Source organism: Coregonus lavaretus (assembly GCF_964263955.1).
Source record: "Coregonus lavaretus genome assembly, chromosome: 10".
Lineage (NCBI taxonomy): Eukaryota > Metazoa > Chordata > Actinopteri > Salmoniformes > Salmonidae > Coregonus > Coregonus lavaretus.
This window is the reverse complement of record NC_139997.1, coordinates 40,902,757-40,927,945: the sequence shown is the minus strand read 5'-3', so window position 1 is coordinate 40,927,945 and position 25,189 is coordinate 40,902,757. Positions and strand designations below refer to the sequence as shown.

At 45.1% G+C, this 25,189-nt stretch overlaps 1 protein-coding gene across 5 annotated transcripts in view; it reads left to right on the top strand.

The window, feature by feature from the left end:
• Positions 1 to 25,189, top strand: part of LOC311136086 (RNA-binding protein Musashi homolog 2) — a 323,857-nt gene that overhangs the window by 286,534 nt on the left and 12,134 nt on the right. For all 5 annotated transcript variants that reach the window (XM_084170165.1, XM_084170162.1, XM_084170166.1 and 2 more), the window contains exon 11: positions 16,202 to 16,264. In XM_084170165.1, coding sequence (XP_084026291.1) covers positions 16,202 to 16,264 — 63 coding nt within the window. The remainder of the gene's footprint in view (positions 1 to 16,201; positions 16,265 to 25,189) is intronic.

Sequence of the window (25,189 nt, the reverse complement as noted above, 5' to 3'; positions counted from 1 at the left end):
TAGGTGTCCTGGAGGGCGGGTAGTTTGTCCCCGGTAATGCGTTCGGCAGACCGCACCACCCTCTGAAGAGCCCTGCGGTTGCGGGCGGTGCAGTTGCCGTACCAGGCGGTGATACAGCCCGACAGGATGCTCTCAATTGTGCATCTGTAAAAGTTTGTGAGGGTTTTAGGTGCCAAGCCAAATTTCTTCAGCCTCCTGAGGTTGAAGAGGCTCTGTTGCGCCTTCTTCACCACACTGTCTGCGTGGGTGGACCATTTCAGTTTGTCAGTGATGTGTACGCCAAGGAACTTGAAGCTTTCCACCTTCTCCACTGCGGTCCCATCGATGTGGATAGGGGGGTGCACCCTCTGCTGTTTCTTGAAGTCCACGATCATCTCCTTTGTTTTGTTGACGTTGAGTGAGAGGTTATTTTCCTGGCACCACACTCCCAGAGCCCTCACCTCCTCCCTGTAGGCTGTCTCGTCATTGTTGGTAATCAAGCCTACTACTGTTGTGTCGTCTGCAAACTTGATGATTGAGTTGGAGGCGTGCTTGGCCACGCAGTCATGGGTGAACAGGGAGTACAGGAGGGGGCTGAGCACGCACCCTTGAGGGGCCCCAGTGTAGAAGATCAGCGAAGTGGAGATGTTGTTTTCTACCTTCACCACCTGGGGGCGGCCCATCAGGAAGTCCAGGACCCAGTTGCACAGGGCGGGGTTCAGACCCAGGGCCTCGAGCTTAACGATGAGCTTGGAGGGTACTATGGTGTTGAATGCTGAGCTATAGTCAATGAACAGCATTCTTACATAGGTATTCCTCTTGTCCAGATGGGATAGGGCAGTGTGCAGTGTGATGGCGATTGCATCGTCCGTGGATCTATTGGGTCTAGGGTGACAGGTAAGGTAGAGGTGATATGATCCTTGACTAGTCTCTCAAAGCACTTCATGATGACAGAGGTGAGTGCTACGGGGCGATAGTCATTTAGTTCAGTTACCTTTGCTTTCTTGGGTACAGGAACAATGGTGGCCATCTTGAAGCATGTGGGGACACCAGACTGGGATAGGGAGAGATTGAATATGTCCGTAAACACACCAGCTAGCTGATCTGCGCATGCTCTGAGGACGCGGCTAGAGATGCCGTCTGGGCCGGCAGCCTTGCGGGGGTTAACATGCTTAAATGTCTTACTCACGTCGGCCACGGAGAAGGAGAGGCCACAGTCCTTGGTAGTGGGCCGGGTTGGTGGCACTGTGTTATCCTAAAAGCGGGCAAAGAAGGTGTTTAGCTTGTCCGGAAGCAAGACGTCCGTGTCGACGACGTGGCTGGTTTTCTTTTTATAGTCCGTGATTGTCTGTAGACCCCGCCACATACATCTCGTGTCTGAGCCGTTGAATTGCGACTCCACTCTCTAAACTGATGTTTTGCCTGTTTAATTGCCTTGCCGGAGTGAGTAGCTACACTGTTTGTATTCTGCCATATTCCCAGTCACCTTGCTATGGTTAAATGCGGTGGTTCGCGCTTTCAGTTTTGCGCGAATGCTGCCATCTATCCACGGTTTCTGGTTAGGGTAGGTTTTAATAGTTACAGTGGGCACAACATCTCCTATACACTTCCTGATAAACTCAGTTACCGTTTCAGTGTATTCGTCTAAATTATTTTCGCAAGCTACCCGGAACATATCCCTGTCCGCGTGATGAAAACAATCTTGAAGCATGGATTCCGATTGGTCAGACCAGCGTTGAATAGTCCTTAGCACGGGTACTTCCTGTTTGAGTTTCTGCCTATAGGAAGGGAGGAGCAAAATGGAGTCGTGGTCAGATTTGCTGAAAGGAGGGCGGGGGAGGGCCTTATAACCATCCCGGAAGTTTGAATAGCAATGGTCCAGTGAAGCATTACAATACTGGACTATTTTGTATCAAGTATGCCCAAATATGCCGAATTGGTCAATTGATACATTTTCAAGTACAGTTGAAGTCGGAAGTTTACATACACCTTAGCCAAATACATTTCAACTCCGTTTTTCACAATTCCTGACATTTAATCCTAGTAAGAATTCCCTGTCTTAGGTCAGTTAGGATCACCACTTTATTTTAATGTGAAATGTCAGAATAATAGTAGAGAGAATGACTTATTTCAGCTTTTATTTCTTTCATCACATTCCCAGTGGGTCAAAAGTTTACATACACTCAATTAGTATTTGGTTCTATTCTATAGAACACCATCCCAAACGTGAAGCACGGTGGTGGCAGCATCATGCTGTGGGGGTGGTTTGCTGCAGGAGGGACCGGTGCACTTCACAAAATAGATGGCATCATGAGGAAGGAAAATTATGTGGATATATTGAAGCAACATCTCAAGACATCAGTCAGGAAGTTAAAGCTTGGTCGCAAATGGGTCTTCCAAATGGACAATGACCCCAAGCATACTTCCAAAGTTGTGGCAAAATGGCTTAAGGACAACAAAGTCAAGGTATTGGAGTGGCCATCACAAAGCTCTGACCTCAACCCTATAGAAAATGTGTGGGCAGAACTGAAAAGGCGTGTGCGAGCAAGGAGGCCTACAAACCTGACTCAGTTACACCAGCTCTGTCAGGAGGAATGGGCCAAAATTCACTCAACTTATTGTGGGAAGCCTGTGGAAGGCTACCCGAAACATTTTACCCAAGTTAAACAATTTAAAGGCAAAGCTACCAAATACTAATTGAGTGTATGTAAACTTCTGACTCACTGGGAATGTGATGAAAGAAATAAAAGCTGAAATAAGTCCTTCTCTCTACTATTATTCTGACATTTCACATTCTTAAAATAAAGTGGTGATCCTAACTGACCTAAGACAGGGAATTTTTACTAGGATTAAATGTCAGGAATTGTGAAAAACTGAGTTTAAATGTATTTGGCTAAGGTGTATGTAAACTTCTGACTTCAACTGTAACTATAGAGAACATACAAAAATGTATGGTAATACAAAATTTAAGTTTACACACTCCCAGGAATGTCATACATGATGGATCATTAGCTTATACACTAACTTTCACACATCTAGATGACCGGGCGTGGTGGGTGTGGAGCCAGAGACAGCAGGGGTTCAAACTGTAGAACCCAGTTCCTACATTTGAATATAAAAATGGATTTTATCAAACAAAACTATGCTACATTTTATCTCTGGGACCCTTAGGATGACAAATCAGAGCAAGATTACTGAATGTAAGTACATTATTTACATTACAGTTACCGTGATAAGTTTTTTGTTGTTGTGCACTCTCCTCAAACAATAGCATGGTATTTTTTCACTGTAATAGCTACTGTAAATTGGATTAACAAGAATTTAAGCTTTCTGCCCATATAAGACATGTCTATGTCCTGGAAAGTTTGCTGTTACTTATAACAGTCATGCTAATTACATAAGCGCACGTTAGCTCAACCATCCCGTATACGGGACTCTGATCCCATAGAGGTTAATGACTTCTTCAATCAGTGGCAGGTCGTATAGCAGAACTGCTGTGTAACTCACTGAGTGTTCAGAGCCTGACTGTGCCAAGTACAACCAATGTTTTACTTTCACATTATTAAGATAACTGTTTCGCCTTGTATTGAATGGCATTAAAAAATATAATTGCGTATCATAAAACATGGTTTAGGCAGTGGTGAGTGTGTAGTATGCCTGCTATACATTAGCGCACATACACACTGCTTCCGTCCCATAGATATAGCCACCCATCAGCTAGGGGATTCATCTGAGCTCTGAGTTGCGTTGATGATCGGACACTTGAAGCTACTCTCTTTCATCTTAGCGTACCTCAGTCCGTTCCCCTCATCTAAGTTTCTTCCTTCTCCATGTACGGAGAGGACCATTAAAATGCATAACAAATTAAGACTGTTTACTTTAGCATTTTGACTTCTGGCGACGATGTGGCGAGGAGCAGCAGCTAACTAAAGAGGCTGTGTAGCTCCAATATTTTCACTAATTATTAAACGCCTAGTTACACATTTTGTTAACTAATTGTCCAAGATATCGGTTACATGGAAAAACAACTTAGAAACAAAAGCAGACACTTTTGACGAAAAACACGAAAATGTTGTCTCTACTTGCAGCTAGCAAGGAAAATGGCGGAGAAGAACAGCCTGATGACCCAGAACTAAAATCTCGAAGAGAAAATTGCAAAAGTGGGCGAAGATGTGGCTGAAATAAAACATACAGTGGGCATACTGAAAACAAAAGTGTACACTCTCGACAACCAATTTACAAATGCAGAAGAGAGGATATCAACCTTGGAGGACAAGAACACCTGCCTAAACAACACTGTTGAAAAAATGGAGACTGTGATTGAAAAGCTTGAAGAACAACTTCAATACCAGGAAAATGACAGTCGGAGAAACACACTTCGGATCAGAGGGGTTCCCGAAATCCACATAAATATGGAGGATTGTGTGAAAGACATTTTACCCAACCTATTGATAACACACCGGAGGATGTTAACAACATGAACATCGAGAGAACACATGCGCCCAGGACCAGCCCCACCAACCCCCGGCCTATCCTGGTGAAATATAATGTATCTTTCTGGTTTATAGTTGATATCAATGTAGTACTAGATTAAGCAGGATTATAGTCCAAGCATATCATTCTGTTTTATGGTTATAGTGGGGATAAACATATATATTATTTTAAGTTGTCACTCTTATAACAGCCATAATGGGTCAATATAGGCCACAACAGGTGTGTTCGTGCCATGCGTGATGGGCTTATTTTATTTAATCATTATTATGACCTATACCGGTCTCCCGTTTGTATTTGTTCTTTGCTTACATTCCTGCCTTTTGGAATTAGACAGTTCATGTATCAGTCTACATGCAAATGTAATCTCTTCTCTTTGCAAAAATAATGATCAGCCTGTCTTTATGTTCAATGTTTTTGATTGATCTCATCTCTGTCATTTCAAAACGTATATGGTTATGCCTATATTTGGCGTTGGTGAAACGTTCTTATTCTAGTTGGCGCGTCAGTGCTCGGAAGACCTCGGGACACTTCAGACGGATGAAGGCCTGGTTTAGGGGGAGGGAGATTTTTATTTTGTAGTTTAAGTTTTTTGTATCTTGTGGGGTTGGGATATGTTTATGACATATTTGTTCTATGGAAAGTTTAGTGTTCTAGGTGGGGGGTACAACCAGTCGTTCACTTTCTTTGATTCGCTAAGCAGTGGCTTATCAGAAACGCATTGATTTAAAATATTCTAACATTCGTAACGTTTTGGTAATAATATATTTACAACCTTTCAGATATGATGACCAAGGTGATTAAAGTTACGTTGTGGAATGTGAGCGGATTAGGTTCATATTTAAAAAGACGAAAGGTATTGAATTATCTTAAACAAAAACTCTCAGATGTGATTATGCTCCAAGAGACCCACCTGCTGGAAAGGGATGCTCCTAGGGTGGGAGACAGATGGGTGGGCAGTGCTTACCATAATACATTCAACCAAAAAAAGAGGTGTCTCAATTCTATTTTCCAAAGGTATACAGTACCAGTCAAAAATTTGGACACACCTACTCATTCCAGAGTTTTTCTTTATTTTTACTATTTTCTACATTGTAGAATAATAGTGAAGACATCAAAACTATGAAATAATACATACGGAATCATGTAGTAACCGAAAAAGTGTTACACAAATCATAATATATTCTTCAAAGTAGCCACCCTTTGCCTTGATGACAGCTTTGCACACGCTTGGCATTCTCTCAACCAGCTTCATGAGGTAGTCACCTGGAATGCATTTCAATTAACAGATGTGCCTTGTTAAAAGTTCATTTGTGGAATTTCTTTCCTTCTTAATGCGTTTGAACCAATCAGTTGTGTTGAGACAATGTTGCGGGGGGGGGTATACAGAAGATAGCCCTATTTGGTAAAAGACCAATTCCATATTATGGCAAGAACAGCTCAAATAAGCAAAGAGAAACAACAGTCCATCATTACTTTAAGACATGAAGGTCAGTCAATCTGGAAAATTTCACGAACTGAAAGTTTCTTCAAGTGCAGTCACAAAAACCATCAAGCGCTATGATGAAACTGGCTCTCATGAGGACCGCCACAGGAACAGAAGACCCAGAGTTACCTCCGCTGCAGAGGATAAGTTCATTAGAGTTACCAGCCTCAGAAATTGCAGCCCAAACAAATGCTTCACAGAGTTCAAGTAACAGATTCCCTGTACAGGCTGAAGCAGGGATGGTACAAATCAGATGAAAAGGCAGGAAAACTGTTGGCCAGTCAATTGAAATCTAGAGAAACAGATAGGCAAGTAGGTAGAATCATAAATAAGACAGGCAAGCTGATTACCAATCATAAAGAAATAAACTATATATTTTGAGACTTCTATCAGGAACGTTATACTTCAAACGGTCCTTTAGATATGCAGAAAGCAGAGGCATTTGAACCTTCATAAACTAGGAAGACAGGAATTAGCTTGACCGCCTTATTACTTTGGAGGAATTGACCGAAACTATAAGACAATCACCCAGTGGTGAAACTCCAGGGTTGGTTGGGATACCCAGTGATTTCTATAAAAGGTTTGCAGAGCAGCTTAGCCCAGAAATATTGAAAACATTTAACACATTGATTGACACAGGTGAGTTCCCACCTTCTATGAGTGATGCAGTAATCACCCTAATTCTCAAAAAGGGAAGGGATCCCTATGAGTGTGCGAGCTACCGTCCAATTTGATGATAAATTGTGATGGAAGATTGTTTACAAAACTTCTGGCTATGAGGGTGAATCATATCATTAAGAAAATCATAAATCCAGACCAGGTGGGATTTGTGAAAGGCAGAACTTCATCTGATAATCTTAGATGCCTATTGCATGTCATCTGGAAGGCAAAATATTTGGATACTTCAGTGGCAGCCTTATCCCTAGAAGCAGAGAAAGCCTTTGATAGGGTGGGCTGGGACTACCAGCATTATACTATAAGTGTATATTCATGTCTGTCAAGTTATTGTTTAATGCCAAATGTAATTCAATTGTATTGTTGTTATATTGTGAAAGGAAACAATAAAAACTATAATTACAAAAATATGTTTAAATAAGATGTTTGGCGCAGTATTTCTCAATAAAATAAATTGCATTAAAAAAATGTAAAATACTGTTTACTTTGGTGTTATTGAGAGGGGGCTTTGGTGGCCTAGTCTAGTTAATATCAACGCCCCCGGCCCCAGAGGAACCACACTGGCATCTAGTTAGGAGGGCGGTGTCCAGTCACACACACACATTCTGAACTTTCTCTGGGCTCTTTGATTCAACAGGGTCCCACAGGCTTATCACTCCCATGTTATACACTCCCTGATTCTAAATCGGACTGAGATGTTACACCAACAAAGAGTTCCAGAGAAAAACCCAGCTGTGTGTCCTGGCAGGTTCTCTCTACTGACCCTGGACCAGAGACCAACATACAATAATACTGATGAGGGGAAGGAAAAACCATGCCAGGTTTCTGGTATTACATGTATATAAGATAACATGAAAACTACTGAGGCTGGACATCTCCATTCTCCTGATTCTCTCTCAGCTCTGCAGCAGATTGCCTCGGGACTCCATGAGCTGTCTGTGTAGAGCGCTATGTAGTTTGTTAGACAGAATGTTCTGGCTGCTCCAGTGCACTCAGACACCGTCGGCACAATCGGTCTGAAAGTCTTTCAACGTTTAATGGTATGTGTGAACATCTCTCTCAGGAGCCAAGTAAGTCACCCTAATAAACTATGGGCGCTATAAGACACGATGACAAAGTAATATAGCCTGTGGTCGTATATCATTCCCTCACTATACAGTAGCTGTATGAAACACAGCACGTAGCTCATGTGGTGCTGCTGGGTAGATGTGTGTTTGTGTGTGTTTACGACTAATGTGGTAATTAGTCGTAAATCGTGGCTCTCTAACCTTTGGTGGACCGACGTTTGTAATGGTTGCAGTGTTCTAGTGTTGTGGTTGATTCTGTCACAATATATTGCTTCATTATAGTTCATGAGGAAACAATCAGCTTTCCTCCTCAGCTACAGTAGCTAGCTAGCTACTCCCTCTGTCTTCTGCTCCATAGAGGAGAGGAGAGGAGAGGAGAGGAGAGGAGAGGAGAGGAGAGGAGAGGAGAGGAGAGGAGAGGAGAGGAGAGGAGAGGAGAGGAGAGGAGAGGAGAGGAGAGGAGAGGAGAGGAGAGGAGAGGAGAGGAGAAGAGAAGAGAAGAGAAGAGAAGAGAAGAGAAGAGAAGAGAAGAGAAGAGAAGAGAAGAGAAGAGAAGAGAAGAGAAGAGAAGAGAAGAGAAGAGAAGAGAAGAGAAGAGAAGAGAAGAGAAGAGAAGAGAAGAGAAGAGAAGAGAAGAGAAGAGAAGAGAAGAGAAGAGAAGAGAAGAGAAGAGAAGAGAGGAGAGGAGAGGAGAGGAGAGGAGAGGAGCGGAGGTAACAACACATCCGCCATGCTGATCCTCAACACGGGGGCCCTTCAGGGGTGTGTGCTCAGTCCCCTCCTGTACTTCCTGTTCACTCATGACTGCATGGCCAGGCACGACTCCAACACCATCATTAAGTTTGCCGATGACACAACAGTGGTAGGCCTGATCACTGACAACGACGAGACAGCCTATAGGGAGGAGGTCAGAGATCTGGCTGTATGGTGCCAGAACAACAACCTCTCCCTCAACATGATCAAGACAAAGGAGATGATTGTGGACTACAGGAAAAAGAAGAGGACCGAGCACGCCCCCATTCTCATCGACAGGGCTGTAGTGGAGCAGGTTGAGAGCTTCAAGTTCCTTGGTGTCCACATCACCAACAAACTAACATGGTCCAAGCACACCAAGACAGTCGTGAAGAGGGCAGCCACCCTAGTCATAGACTGTTCTCTCTGCTACCGCACAGCAAGCGGTACCGGAGCGCCAATTCTAGGTCCAAGAGGCTTCTAAACAGCTTCTACCAGCTTCTAAACAGACCTGAACATCTAATCAAATGGCTACCCAGACTAATTGCATTGCTGCTATTCTCTGTTCATTATCTATGCATAGTCACTTTAATAACTCTACCTACATGTACAGTGGGGAAAAAAAGTATTTAGTCAGCCACCAATTGTGCAAGTTCTCCCACTTAAAAAGATGAGAGAGGCCTGTAATTTTCATCATAGGTACACGTCAACTATGACAGACAAATTGAGGAAAACAAATCCAGAAAATCACATTGTAGGATTTTTAATGAATTTATTTGCAAATTATGGTGGAAAATAAGTATTTGGTCACCTACAAAGAAGCAAGATTTCTGGCTCTCACAGACCTGTAACTTCTTCTTTAAGAGGCTCCTCTGTCCTCCACTCGTTACCTGTATTAATGGCACCTGTTTGAACTTGTTATCAGTATAAAAGACACCTGTCCACAACCCCAAACAGTCACACTCCAAACTCCACTATGGCCAAGACCAAAGAGCTGTCAAAGGACACCAGAAACAAAATTGTAGACCTGCACCTGGCTGGGAAGACTGCATCTGCAATAGGTAAGCAGCTTGGTTTGAAGAAATCAACTGTGGGAGCAATTATTAGGAAATGGAAGACATACAAGACCACTGATAATCTCCCTCGATCTGGGGCTCCATGCAAGATCTCACCCCGTGGGGTCAAAATGATCACAAGAACGGTGAGCAGAAATCCCAGAACCACACGGGGGGACCTAGTGAATGACCTGCAGAGAGCTGGGACCAAAGTAACAAAGCCTATCATCAGTAACACACTACGCCGCCAGGGACTCAAATCCTGCAGTGCTAGACGTGTCCCCCTGCTTAAGCCAGTACATGTCCAGGCCCGTCTGAAGTTTGCTAGAGTGCATCCAGAAGAGGATTGGGAAAATGTCATATGGTCAGATAAAACCAAAATAGAACTTTTTGGTAAAAACTCAACTCGTCGTGTTTGGAGGACAAAGAATGCTGAGTTGCATCCAAAGAACACCATACCTACTGTGAAGCATGGGGGTGAAAACATCATGCTTTGGGGCTGTTTTTCTGCAAAGGGACCAGGACGACTGATCCGTGTAAAGGAAAGAATGAATGGGGCCATGTAACGTGAGATTTTGAGTGAAAACCTCCTTCCATCAGCAAGGGCATTGAAGATGAAACGTGGCTGGGTCTTTCAGCATGACAATGATCCCAAACACACCGCCTGGGCAACGAAGGAGTGGCTTCGTAAGAAGCATTTCAAGGTCCTGGAGTGGCCTAGCCAGTCTCCAGATCTCAACCCCATAGAAAATCTTTGGAGGGAGTTGAAAGTCCGTGTTGCCCAGCGACAGCCCCAAAACATCACTGCTCTAGAGGAGATCTGCATGGAGGAATTGGCCAAAATACCAGCAACAGTGTGTGAAAACCTTGTGAAGACTTACAGAAAACATTTGACCTGTGTCATTGCCAACAAAGGGTATATAACAAAGTATTGAGAAACTTTTGTTATTGACCAAATACTTATTTTCCACCATAATTTGCAAATAAATTCATTAAAAATCCTACAATGTGATTTTCTGGATTATTTTTTCTCATTTTGTCTGTCATAGTTGACGTGTACCTATGATGAAAATTACAGGCCTCTCTCATCTTTTTAAGTGGGAGAACTTGCACAATTGGTGGCTGACTAAATACTTTTTTTCCCCACTGTACATATTACCTCAATTACCTCGACTAACCGGTGCCCCCGCACATTGACTCTGTGCTGGTACCCCCTGTATATAGCCTCGCTATTGTTATTTTACTATTGTTATTTTACTGCTGCTCTTTAATTATTATTATTATTATTATTTTATTTGTTAGGGTATTCTTTCTTAAAACTGCATTGTTGGTTAAGGGCTTGTAAGTAAGCATTTCACTGTAAGGTCTACATCTGTTGTATTCGGCGCATGTGACAAATATAATTTGATTTGATTTGAGCGGAGAGGAGAGGAGACGAGAGGAGGATATAGGGGTTTGGGATTTTTCCAAATCTTTCTGCTTCCTCCCCACATCATTATTTTCAATGGTGTATGAAAAATGCAATTACCAGCGTAAAGCCTGGCTTTTTTTGGACTCTGGGCTTTCTCCCTATTTCTATAAATGACTTTCCCAAATCAAAACCCATGAAGTCCTAATAACAAAGGATCAGTGTACCAAATGGTTTCATTCCAAACGGACCCATTTGCCCTCAATCGACACAAAAAGAGACACTGTTCACACTTGCAGGTGGACAAAAGGTGCTCGCTCACACAAACACACACACACACATCCACAAGTGTGCACTCACACTTACACAAATCCATTGAGTGCATGCACACACACAACCACAACTACACCAACCGACATGAATAGACAACCCAGTCTTTTAATCGCACAGATACAGTACTTCTGTGCATGCTCGCAGACACAAACGCTCACAGATTGTACGTTTACATTTCTCTTGTATGAGGGAGAACTCAGTGTGTGGGTGTTTTCATTGATTCAGAGGCATTAAGAATGAATTCACTCAAAGGAGAGGTGAGAAGCTAGTGTGTGAGTGGCAGCTCATGTAAAAGCCACCTGGTTCTCTCCAGCTCATCTGTGATTTGAGCCTTTGATACGGCTGGCGAAGAGCCTTTTCCAAAACAACAAAAGATGAGACTTGGTGCTGAAGGACGACAACAATGGGCCACTTGTCAGCCTGGAGATAAAAATATGACATCAGTTTTTTTCCTCTCTTGTTTGTCGTTATTTATTTTCCCATTTCTTTTTTCAAAGGTTCCTGTAAAAGGGAACATAGGGGGGAGTGATTTTTTCTCTCGCCATTTCCCCAGTGTCTCCCTCCCCCCACCCCTCCTCCTCTTCTTAGTGAGGCCACAGTGAGGCTGCCTCTCTCAGAGCTTCTTGTCTTTCCCTGTGGGCCATGACTGTGTTTACCGACGTATTCCCTCTGTAAAAGTCTCACCCCCTGTACAGAGAACTTTATGTCCCCCTCTCTCTCAGACAGACAAACCAGAAGAGTGAATAATTTGTCTATGTAAAACTACAGCAGTGCTTTGATAAAAACACTCTTCAGCTACATTCTCCTGCTCTTTCTCTGCCCTGTGGATTGTTCTAAAACCGTTGTATATTCCAAGGTGTACGATGCCTTCAGGCTATGCTCAAACCCTACTCCCCAACCAAGCACTCCATTCTGCCACCTCTGGTCTCTTGGCCATCCCACCCCTACAGGGGGTCAGCTCTGCCCAGTCAAAGCTCTTCTCTGTCCTGTCACCCCAATGGTCGAACGTGCTTCCCCCTGAAGCTAGGACAGCAGAGTCCCTGCCCATCTTCCAAAAACTTCTGAAACCCTACCTCTTCAAAGAGTATATTAAGTAAGACATCTCAGTCTTATTGTCCCACCTAGCTATCATAAGAGGAATGCACTAACTGTACGTAGAACTGCATAAGAGCGTATGCTAAATCTAAAACTACAATGTAAAATGTTGTTTAGTGCAAAGCAGAGCAGGGGAATGGTGGTGCATTGTCATTGCTAGGTGACCTGAGCTGCAACAGAACAATACAGAGGACACTTACATCAGCCGAGCTGTTGTCATAGCGCTCAGGACACGGCTGTGATCTTACTGTGGGGGCTCTCGCTGCTGCAGTCCATCGCCATAGTGAAAGCGTCGTAGTGACGTGCCACACTGGCTTCGGGGAAAAGGGGTCTGGACACGGCGATAAAGCCAGTGTGGGACATGGAACAGGAGAGATGTTGGCAAGTTTCACAGAACGATGAGAAACGAGCAGAGCTAATGAGATGGATTTGGTATAGATGAGTGTAAGGGATGACAGAATGGAGTGGAAAACAGTGGTAGTTTGAATGAGAGAGAAAGAAAGATGGATGTAGGACAGAGAGGTGAGCGGAGTGGCGTCACAAAGCTTCAAGGGGTCAGGATGGCTATGTATAGAGTAGAGACTGATACACTGTGGGGAGAGCTGGGAGGAGATAGCTGTTACTTTGAATGACCTCTCTCAAAGGAAGGGTAGAAAAACCCACGTTTTGTTTCTCTTAATCTCGTATAAGAAAAAGGAAAGTATTTGTGTTTTTTTGTTGTTACTGGATATCAATGACAGCTTTGTGGTTATGAATAGATTACTCACCTCATGTTGTTTTGAATTAGTTGAAGACAAAAATGATTACAAAGTCTGAGTACTCAAAGAGAGGAACTGTATACTGCAGTGCTGCTGTGAGTCTAATCAGTGCTTCTGTCTGACTCTTCTGTTGAAGTGGAGCGAATGCCTGTGCTCTCAGCCGAGGCGGAGAGGAGAGAGGACAGCACTGAGGACAGGTCCCCAGATGCCTCCTCGGGCCCCCAGTCCATAAACAGATGTGTCCTTGTCCCCAGTACCCCACTGAGAGAGCGCAGCCACTCAAGTGGCAAAGCAGTTCCAAATAATAGTGACAAATGTAAAGCTAAATATTGGCTTTATCTTCTCAGTAATAAAAGGCCCATGAAATTGATTTAATGCTGCAGCGCCTCTCTTGGGCGGCTTCTTACCGCCTGAACACAAAACAAAGACCCGCAGCGATCTATTAATTAACCCACCTAATCCTGAAAAGTTAATCTCTCTCCACAACTTTGCCTGCCACTAACTTTGAAGCCACAGGGTCAACTGGGGGCATCGTGACAATGGCAGGGAGGGGAAGATACAGTACTTAGGAAAAGAGAGCGAGGGAGAGAAAACAGTGTTGACTCCATCAAAGGGCTCTTCTGCACAGCAACAGCGGGGCTGGCGTTTGTGGAGAGGCAGGGATGCGTAACCGTCATTAAACATAACATCCGAGGTGATTTGTGTTTTTTTGAAGAGATTAAACAGAGGTGTAGAATATCAGAGGTGCTGTTTGAATCAGGGCCGTCTTAGACTTGAGGAGAATTGGGACTGGTTGTGAAAAGCTTTCCGTCTGTCTGTCCAATTTAGTATTGCGTGGAATGGACAGCGTCATATCCTCCTCTATACACCGCCACCTACATGTGGTCCCCACCAAGCCCCTCCCCTCACTAGGGTTGAAAAATTCCGGAAACTTTCCAAAAATTCCCAGGTGTTCCAGAAATCCTGGTTGGAGGATTCTGCATTTCCTGCTTATTCCCTTCTGTTTCTTTGAATCTTCCAACTGGGATTTCTGGAAATGGAAAACCTGGGAATTTTGGGGAAGTTACCGGAATTTTGCAACCCTACCCATCACACACTCACCTCTCTGAGCTGTGAGCTGTTTTTCCTGTAACGGCAGCTCTTTGCTTCTCGCCCACCTTACGGTCCCAGCATGAAGGCACCTCACACCAACGTTATCGCTCATGCTCACATTGTGTCTGCAGAGGTGTGAATTACATAATTGAAAACCAATGTGTTTTTCTCCTCTGCGGTTCCTCTGACCCTGCCCTGTTGCCTCCTCCCACCTCCCCCTTGCCTCACCCTCATCAGTCTTTGTGTGAGCCCCTCTGGGCAGAACTGCAGGGGGACGCTGGCCCAGAAAATAGGTCACACCTTGGTGGTCTTCTCACCTCGACAGCATCAGAAAAACACTCCCGACTTCCTCCGGAGAGGGCTCAACACTTCCCCTGTGTGTCTGTCCGGCTGCTTGTCAGCCCAACACACACGGAACATACACACACAGAACACAAACACAGAATACAACACATAGAGAACACAGAACATATCACACACAACCCAACACAGAACATGAACATAGGACACTTTCGAAAAGATCAAGACCACATCTCTCTGGCTGACTGGCTGGCTGGCTGGGGAAATTAGGAGATTGAATTTTCTCGTTAACAGTACGTTCCTGTCAGGATAATGTGGGCTGTTTGATTTATGCAAAAGCGTATTAGGGCCAGAGTGAAGAGTCAGGCCAGTCGTCAAGCCTAATGACGTGCCATTCCTCTGTGTGAGAGAGGGAGGGTAGAGGAGAGAGGAGCAGCCATCTCTGGTGTCAGGCCCTGGGCATGGACGGGTCTCTGTCAGCCAGAGATGGGTGTGTTCATTAGAGAGAGAGAATGCACTGTAATTATATCAATGCTCTAAAAGAGGCATAGACACACTGACTCCCCTTGTTGCTTTAATTGAACACTGTAATGATGCTGGTATTAGTTAAATTGTTAGAGCACTGCACCATTATACTGAGTAAATCAGTGGAAGTCCTAATCTGCTTAATACTGTTCAGAGCATATTTGAACACTATTTTAACAGATTAACAGATTGGCTCGGAAAGTCAAAGTAAAACAACAAATGCTAATTTTCTTGCAATGAGTATTGATTGGATATGAACATGACAGTGAGAAGGAGGAGGATAGTTTCCAACCACCCACAAAATGTCAAGGCTCAATTTGAGTGCCTGAAAATAGAAAATATTTTGATACCTTCACTCATGCATTCAAGTGACCAAAGCTGATTGATATTAACTGGTAACTCCTGGGGCCAGAAGAAAATACAGGGCACACATTACATTACAGAACCAGACCTCCCAGAGAGCAATGCTGTAAATCTCTATAAAGAAGCTGGTCTCTCCCCAGAGTAAAGCCGTTGACATCCCCTCCCCTACCCCCAGCGGAGATAGTCTCCCCACGCTAAATGGAAATATGGCAATATGGCACAGAGAGCCTCCACCAAGCAGAGCTCACTCGCTGCTACTAACTCAATTAAGAGGCATGAATAACTGGGCACGATCGAAACGATAGTGAGCGTTTTAGGGCGTCCTGTGCACAGCGTGTGCATGTGCTGATAATTAGGCGAGTGAAGGCTCAGCATGGAAGAGAGGACCTCCCACCTACCCTAAACTCTCACCAGAGACAGTGTGTGTGAGTGAGTGATTGCATACGTGTGTGTGTGCACATACATGCGTGTCTATCTATGTGTATGTGCTTATGCACGCATGTTCACAAGTGTACCGCTCTCTGTCTCTCTCTCTCTCTCTCTCTCTCTCTCTCTCTCTCTCTCTCTCTCTCTCTCTCTCTCTCTCTCTCTCTCTCTTTCTCTTTCTCTCTCTCTCTATAAATGGGAAGGCTGTCTGTCTCTATGTCTCTCTCTCTCCCTGTTTCTCTCGCTCCCTGTCTCTCTATCTCTCTGTATGAATGGGAAGGTTGTGTAAGTCAGATCCCAGAGCGTGTCGATAGAACACTAGAACACTGTGGTGATCTCCTGTGGAGCAGCCTCTGGGTTCTACTAGCTGAGTCTGGGATGACAGTGAGTGACATGTGCCCTCTGTGTGCCTGCAGGCTTCCCGGCGACGGCGTACGGACCAGTGGCGGCAGCAGCGGTGGCGGCAGCACGTGGCTCAGGTAGGGGGGCCCGTGGAAAAGGCGGCTACATGGCTTACCCGCAGAACACAGGGCCAGGTAAACTCTGCTCTGTCCGTGTTCTGTGTGGCTGCTGCTCCCTCCAGCTTCTCCCGCTCCTCTGCTTCTCCTTAGCACACTCATGGAAACATGCTTTATGCAGTCCACACATGCTGGAGCCCTAAACACTTCAATGAAACAGTTATTCTCATATCCTAAAACGTTGTCTAAGAATGACTCACCAAAATAATTTGGTGTTTAGGACATAAAGTAGCTTGATCGATTTTGACCAAATTAGAAATTAGTCGCTGAATTCAACTTTTGTGTAGTTCTTCATTGGCGATGTGATGCGATATGTCTGCTTTAGCCCTCAGTGACTAACATTACTCCTCCAACCAGAAAACCTGAAGACATCCACTCACTGTACACACACATAGCATTGATTGATTAGGTAACAATGTACAAACACACACTTCTCCCTGTTTCTCACTCATCATTGATTCACCAGTCAACTACATTAACAGATCTGGCTCTGTCCTTCTCAATAACACTAAAGCAATCAATAGCACTGAATAACAACCTTGGTGTCGGAAATTGCAGGCAGCATCCAAGCTCTAGGGAAGACTGGCTTTCTTAATCAGACTCAGGTCGTCTGTCTCCATGTGCTACTGTACCTCCCATAGGTTGGTCCTCTACAATATGTGCACATGCTCCTGCAGTATGATCATGTGAATGTAAACCTCAAAGTCCTGATGGAAACTGTTTGGAAATATGCCCTGACCCATCAATACACTCAAGCGTGTACACACACACACACACACACACACACACACACCCATTCACTTCAGCGCAGGGAACACAGGAAGCAAATCAGATGTTCTTTCTCTCCAATCAGGCCTCTTCAAAACAAACAATCTGCCAGAGAATGAGGAAGTTCGAGATGCAGGGGGCCCATCATGTACTGCTGTCAGATTGTAACACAACTCTGGGTTGTCTGATAGATGATGTATGAGGGGGAGGTGAGGACAGAGGTGTAGTGAGATAAATGATGACCTCAAAGGTCTGCTGCAGACTAGGTAATGAGGAGCCGTAGGGGGCTCTCTCAGCTCTGAGGTTCCAGTCACCCGCAGCCCCACAGTTTACTGCACACATTTTACATTTACATTTTAGTAATTTAGTAGATGCTCTTATCCAGAGTGACTTACAGGAGCAACTAGGGTTAAGGGCCTTACTCAAGGGCACATTGACAGATTTTTCACCTAGTCAGCTTGGGGATTCGAATCAGCGATCTTTCGGTTACTGGCCCAACGCTCTTAACCGCTATGCTTCCTGCCGCTAGGACACGCACGCACACACACACACACACACACACACACACACACACACACACACACATGCACACACCCACACCCACACACACACACACACACACGCACGCACGCACGCACGCACACACACCCGCACACACACCCACACACCCACACACACACACACACACACACACACACACACACACACACACACACACACACACACACACACACACACACACACACACACACACATACACACACACACACACACAGTAGATAAACAGGATTGGGTGCAGCATGTTTAAATTTGACCTTCGTCTCTGCTAATCTCCCGCTCGTCTCCTCTCCGAGCTGCAGCGCCGTGCTGTGCCGGGGTGGACGGGTGCATCTCGTTACCGCCCCACCGTGCTCCTATTTACCCACATGCTTAACATCACACCGAGCGAGCCTTATACCCCTGCCTCTTTCTTCTCCTCGCCACGTGGCTGGCTGCTCACTGGCATGCCTGCCTGCTCCGCAGAGAGCCAAGGGTAGGTGAAAGACAGTCCCCTATCTCCAACATGGGGCTGTGTCACCCTTTTCTCCTCTCTGGCTCTGACAACCCACGTCTTAATTACACCGGACAGAACGACACCACGCTCACATGGCCTCCCTCTCCATGACAGGTCAGTGCTGCTGATGACGATGGAGGGTATTTTTAACTCCTCCGTGTGGCCCTTTTATTTACTCTCTGAGTAAAGTAATCCCTAGGACTGGCCTCGCTATCACGCCATAACAACTTAGCCCTGAATGACAAGAATGGAATCAGAATGTTATTCTATGTCTCCCTTCCCAGTGTTTATCCTTCTGTGCATAAATAATAGATGATGAGCCTGTATTACTGAGGTCATCTGAGAAAATATTAGAGGATTGATTGAATAGGGATAGCTATTTGACAGTCACTGATGAATGACATGTCCCGGATAAGTTATTGCTTTGTTGGTTTATTACTGGGATATAATCAATTTAGGTTATAAGTGAGGAGAAAATAGGAGTTGTTATTGATGGATTCTCTGTGGCCCTGTCATTCCTATGGACAGAGTGATTGATCAGTAAGTCACAGGAAATCTAGGGTCTGGTGCACTCAGACTTGACCTTATTGGGCTCCTAAACAATGGTATCACCCATTACACTGAGATGCTAGATCACTAGATTGCATCTTTGATCCTCCAATAGAAGGAGATCACTCATCAGAGTGCTGTCTTTTAGATTGCCTCATCATCACTTTGGTCCTTATTGGAGGTGTGCAGGTGTGCTTTTCAACTTTTTGCTTTAGTTTCAAACAGTATTCTATGGGAGAATAAAAATGCTACAATACAATGCCTTTGAATGCAGAGTGGCAGCATTGTTTCTGTTGCATCAGCCCCATCATGCACCTCTCTCCTAGAACTGAGGAGCTGCGTGAATGTCATGTCAGCCTGGAGTATAGGCCTTGTTGCCCTTCCCCTCTGATCTCCCCTCCTCCGTCGCCTCGGTCCCACTCAACAGAGATATTTCTACCTGCTCTGTCTCTCATTCAGGCCCTTTCAGCTCCCTCCAGAGGAATGAGCTCTTATTATGTGCATCGAAAATGAGTGGGATGTTTCAAAAACTCAGATGAGATGGCCCCTTCTTTTTTCAAGGCCTCCGTGCCGCCGCCTGTAAACCTGCATCGTGCATCGATCGCCATGGAATTTCTGCTGCCGAGCTCATTAGGTCCGAGGATGCTCTTTTGAGCTTTTATCTTCTTTTTTTCTTTCTTCTTCTTTATGTTTTGCTTACACTACCTCTTAACCATTAACTCTCGCTCTCTCGTTCTCTCGCTCTCTCACTCTCTGCCTTTCTCTCTTTGTCTCTCTCCCTGTCTCTCTCTCCCTGTCTCTCTCCCTTTCTCTCTCTCTCTGTCTCTCTCCCTGTCTCTCTCTCTCTACCTGTGTCTCTCTCTGTCTCTCGCTCTACCTGTCTCTCTCTCTGTCGCTCTACCTGTCTATCTCTCTCTCTCTCTCTCTCTCTCTCTCTCTCTCTCTCTCTCTCTCTCTCTCTCTCTCTCTCTCTCTTCTCTCTCTCTCTCTCTCTCTCTCTCTCTCTCTCTCTCTCTCTCTCTCTCTCTCTCTCTCTCTCCCTGTCTCTCTCCCTGTCTCTCTCCCTGTCTCTCTCCCTTTCTCTCTCTGTCTCTCTCTCTGTCTGTCTCTCTGTCTCTCTCTCTGTCTCATCCTGTCTCTCACCCTGTCTCTCTATCTGTCTCTCTCTCTGTCTCTCTCCCTGTCTCTCTATCTGTCTCTCTCTCTGTCTCTGTCTCTCTCCCTGTCTCTCTCTCTCTGTCTCTGTCCCTGTCTCTCTCCCTGTCTCTCTCTCTCTCTGTCTCTCTCTCTGTCTCTATCTGTCTCTCTCTCTGTCTCTCTCCCTGTCTCTCTCTCTCTGTCTCTCTCTCTCTGTCTCTGTCTCTCTCCCTGTCTCTCTCTACATGTCTCTCTCTCTGTCTCTCTCTCTCTGTCTCTCTCTCTCTGTCTCTCTCCCTATCTCTATCCCATCTCTCTCCCTGTCTCTCTCTCTGTGTCTCTCCCCCTCTCCCTCTCTCTATCTCTCTCTCTCTCTACCTTTCCCTGTCCTTCTCTCTCCCCTCTTTTTTCTTCTGTCTGCCCCACTCTCCCTCCCTCCCCTGTGAGTAGGTGGATGTCAGTAAGACTCAGTGGGAGCGGATCAGTCTCGTCAGCTGAAGAGACTCATTACATGTCCGGTTCTCCTGGCCAACAGTCCCTTGGTACACAATAAGTGCATTGTGCTGAAGGTTAACGTTTCTTCAGTTCCCTCCAATATTATTTCTGGAATAAGCATATCTCTCAGGGCCTTTTCTATGGCCAATCAATGCTGTCTTTAGGCCCCCAGTGACCTGTGAAACACTGAGGATATGCTTTGATGTGACCTTTCCTACTGCACAGTGCACAGTGTAATGCTTTGGTAGTCATATTTCTATGCCTGAATTGGACCCCATACTGTATAATAGTGCTATTAAGCAGCACCTGCTAGTGTAACATGTTGTTTTCAGAGGGATTTAAACAGTGAAATATGTTTAAAATGTTCCTGCTTTTACAAGCAGGGATGTGTTGTTTTCAACATACACAATTTATAATCTGTAACATGTTGACATACATCTGTGATGACATCATTGACATAGATACATAACATACCATTTCTTCATTTATGTTTGGTTTGATCATTTCTACAATGTGATTCATATCCCCAGGGAAACTGTTATCCTATGGTTCTATTCTGCCTTAAAGAGAAATAAGAGTTTCTTATGTAGATGGGGTTTTCAGTATTCTCCTCCACTGAACCCTGGCTGTTTTGTTTTCCACTGATGAACCCACAGCTTGCTTGGAGAGGGAAATCATTTGGCACATTTTGACACATTATCTGAGATCATTATCCATTTCCTCCCAACAAGCTCTGTGATCCTGGGAAGTGCCCCAGAGGAGTCTGGGATTGGCTGCGTTCGCTGGGCTAAATTAATCTGGCTCCCCGGGCCCCACGGGTGCTCAGGTCCGTCCGTTCGCCCCAGATGCTGCTCCGCTTAGCTCAGTGACGAGCCCAGAAGAGCATCACATGTCCTGGGTCTAGCATGCCAAACCAATCCATGTGACAGTGTTTTCCCCCGGTTTGACTGGGGCCCAGGGAAAAGATTTACATTTACATTTTATGCTAAAAGATGTGACACGTTGGGGATGGGGAGGCGTCCCTGTCTCCTTTTCGCCTGCTCCTGTCCTGTCCCAGTACAGTGGCTCACACAGCTGTGGCTGGCAGATGTTCAGGGGTCACTGGGAAGAAGCCCCTGGGGGTTGATCGATGCTGTGTCTCTCCCAATGGGCTCCAGGCAGGCTGGGGTCATGGCCTCACTCACTTTGGTTTCAGTGGAAGTTGGAGAAACTTTTGCATGGACCTAATTTAAAGACTTATGAATATGAATAGCTACACCTTATAAATCACTTGTCATTTATAAACACTCATTAACACTAACCAAAACCCCGGTCAAAATGTGAACGTTGTGTTGTTAGAAAGACAGTATAGGATCAGAACTGTTCTAGTGTTCCATAGTGTTCTATAGTGTTCTGTTGTTGTGTTCCATAGACCTCCTGACTAACACCTGCAGGGGAAAGTAGCCCACGTCACACATCACATTGTCACATGGCTGATTAGACACCTGTGATTCACTGTCAGACAACATTTCCTCTTTCGTGTTCTTTTAAAAACTGTTATTTTCCTGTGATGAGGCACTTTTGGAAGCTATCAGTGTTTGAAAAAGGATTGAGAGAGGAAGAAAGAGAGAAAGAATGAACGCCTAAAGGAGAACAAAGGCTTGGGTACGGGCTAGCAAATGCAGGAATAAATCATCTGTTAAAATTCATTATCCAAGCCTCTCTGAGCATAAAATGACAAGACATTAAATATGTATTATTTATGAAATGTCGCTGTCTTTGAAAAGGGGGTCTAGTGCTGTTAATTAGTCACCCATTCAGTCAGAAAATACTATTTCAAATGGAAAGTGAAAGCTACTCTCTGCAGCCCAGAGAGCGGCAGTTTTTTCTCCTTTTTAAAATTGCATCGATGGAAATGGAGTAGCTAATTACAGTCGCTGTGATATTCAAAGCTAATTTGGGAAGCTGTATGACAGGTTTATTGACGTCCTCCGCGTTGTGATGTATTTTTATGGCCACCAGGGAATTGAGAGGGGGCAGGGGAGAGAGGGCGGGATGATTGGGAGCAAACGTTGCTCTAGGTGTGTGTGTGTGCGTGTATGTGTGTGTGTGCCAGTGACAGCGTGTGTGTGTGTGTGCGTGCATGTGTGTGTGCGCGTCTGTGACGGTGTGTGTGTGTTAATGTGTGTGTGAGTATTTGTGTGTATTTGGGGGAATTGAAGCCTCAGTGTCAGGATAATCACAGACTTGTGCACTCTTAAACACCTTGTCCTCTCTCTAAAGGGGTAAAGTGGAAATATCCCCTACATTTTACCATGAACATGATGGTGTTCTTTGTCTTTTTTTTCTCAAAGAGATGAGTAGAGTAGCAAGTTTCAAGGCAGTGGTTGAGAATCCTTCCTTAGAGGCAGTCATCTGGCAAAGTGGAAATGAGACAGGAGCATATATCTACTTGAAGAAAGCCACCCTCGTGATGGCAGTATGCTATGAGAGATGCAGCCTCTCCAACCCTGGGCAGTAAGTTCTGAGCTGGCCGACGAGAGCTGCCCACCCCCACCCCAGCAGCCCCTGGCCAGTGGGAGAGTGGAAAGAGGGAGAGAGGGATAATTATCAGTATAAATGGAGCTCGGCGAACGATTCGCACTGCTGGGCCGCCTGATCTGGTCGCCAAGGCAACCTCAACCTGCTAATTTGTTTTGTAGATGAGTAATTACATCCAATTAGACCAGTGTGGGGGGAAAAATAAAGTCCAAAGAAGGGGGCATTGTTCCAGTTAGATGGTGTGAATATTAATAATGGGATGGTCTCAGGCTCATAACAGATATGATCAGTGATGCTGCTGCAGCTGTGGGGGCCTATTGCCCAGCCTACCTGAGACATCACTCTACAGAGATGAGGATCTATCGGTGTGTGTGTGTAAGAGTGTGTGCATGCGTAAGAGTGTGTGCGTGTCCCCTCCACAGTCCAGTTTAAACTCCTCAGTATAGGGTTCTAGTGCAAATCTCTGAGGTAGTGCACAGGTGTCTGAGCATTCACCTTTACTTAACCATGAAAGACCAAGGAAAGACGTCTTACACTGGAGCACAAAGTGTCCTCCTCAGTTGAATAGTCACAGACTGTTATTGTAGAAGGATTTTCAGTGCTGTGATTGTCAGCAAAGCATTGTTTTATGGCACTGTTTCTGTCCTCAGTCACCTCAATCAGAATGTACATTTTTATGTTCTACACTGGTGAGTACTGATAGGCACAAAGCATTTATTATCTACAGACCAAAAAGGTCTAGGTAATATGTAGATGCTCCTTGCATGTTAAAGTTGTCAGAGAGACATGCAGTATTGTGTTCTATTCTAAGAACAAAGTCATTGTGCCATATGATATTCCATGCTGGTTTATTATTATTCATTTGTGGTAGTTCCATTGATTGGACCAGATGTTCCTTTAATATAGAACCACAGTACTGTAGTTTATAATGAGCTTTATTCCAAAGCACCACTGAGATTGTATGCAAACACACGTATACATGCCCCGTCCATTCCCCAACATAAACACGCTAGTGTAGAGAAATGGGAGAATTAGGCTCTCTCTAACAGCTTGGGAAAGAACATATGTCTGTTAGGATGATCAAAGGAAATACATTATTTCTACATCTTTGATGTTCAGCCACTTTTCTTCACTCGTTCTGTTTCTCACCTTCGCCCAAGTGAAAGTAGCTTAAACCATTTGTTTGCTCTGAAAATAAAATGTGTTGGGGAAGATCATCAAGCTATTCTGCCTCTCCCAGATGGCTGCTTTGGTCCATAGAAGGGAACGTTTTCAGTCAGCCTCATTTTATTCATATTCTCTCCCACTGGTGGCACTATCATTAGAAGCAATCTACCTGAACAATAAAAGTAATTTTGCCTGGCTTTATTAGATAAGACCCTCCCGGCAGTGAGATGCCTCATACCAGCAGCTGAGGACTAATTGTCCGTGTCAGCGCAAACAAAGCCGCCATGTGTATTTGTTGTGTGTGTCGATGTCGTCTTTGTGTCCTGTCGTTCCCGCTATCCTGGAATTGCCGGAATTATGCAGATTGCAACAGGAAGCTGCCATTGTCGGGGGCCTGGCAGCCGGTACCATGCAGGATGTGGCATGGGTGACGTGGCTGGGCCAGGGACAAAGCAGGGCCTCCCCCTCCCTCCCCTCCCTCAGTGCAGCACCTCTCAGCCATTTAACTAATGGGAGAGATTGTGGCAAGGCCTTTGTAAAGGTCGCTGCTTGTTTGTTGTTAAAGATCTAATTAGAAAGAGGAGAGGAAGCAGAGGAAGCTTGTCTAATTAGGGATGAGCATGGAAAAACCACCTCGGAAACTCAAGGACGGACGGCTATTAGCGTGGATGTCACAAACGAATTAAACACAAGTGTCCCTAGTTTTCTCCTGGTGTCCTTAACGATTGAAACTGGGCTGAATGCATATCTCCCATGAAAGTCGCCTGAAGGCGGCATTCCATAGCACAGGCAGACAAAATGAGGGATGGGGAGCAGGGGTGAAGATAAGGAGGTGGAACACTCAGGAAATTTGCTCCTTTATCCTTTTTCCCCGCTCCCGGAAGAGAGCACATCCTTCAGAGAAAAGCAGTGACCCTGTGAAATGCCCTCGTCCATAATTCAACCCGGCCTGCCCTCCTCACAGAGTCCTCATCCCTGTGCTGCAGAGGGAGTGTCTCACAGGTCGTTGGTGTGTGTGAGAGACCGTCCCTGCCTGGGAGTACTGGCTCGGTGGTTAGTGGCATGGCTGTGGTGTGGGGTACAGAGGAGGTGCAGCTGGGTTTAATGTAGGTGGAGCACGTGCAGAATGCTGAATGGCCACACGTGTGACAGACAGGTACAGACTGGCACAGACAGACAGACAGCAGCCAGCCAGG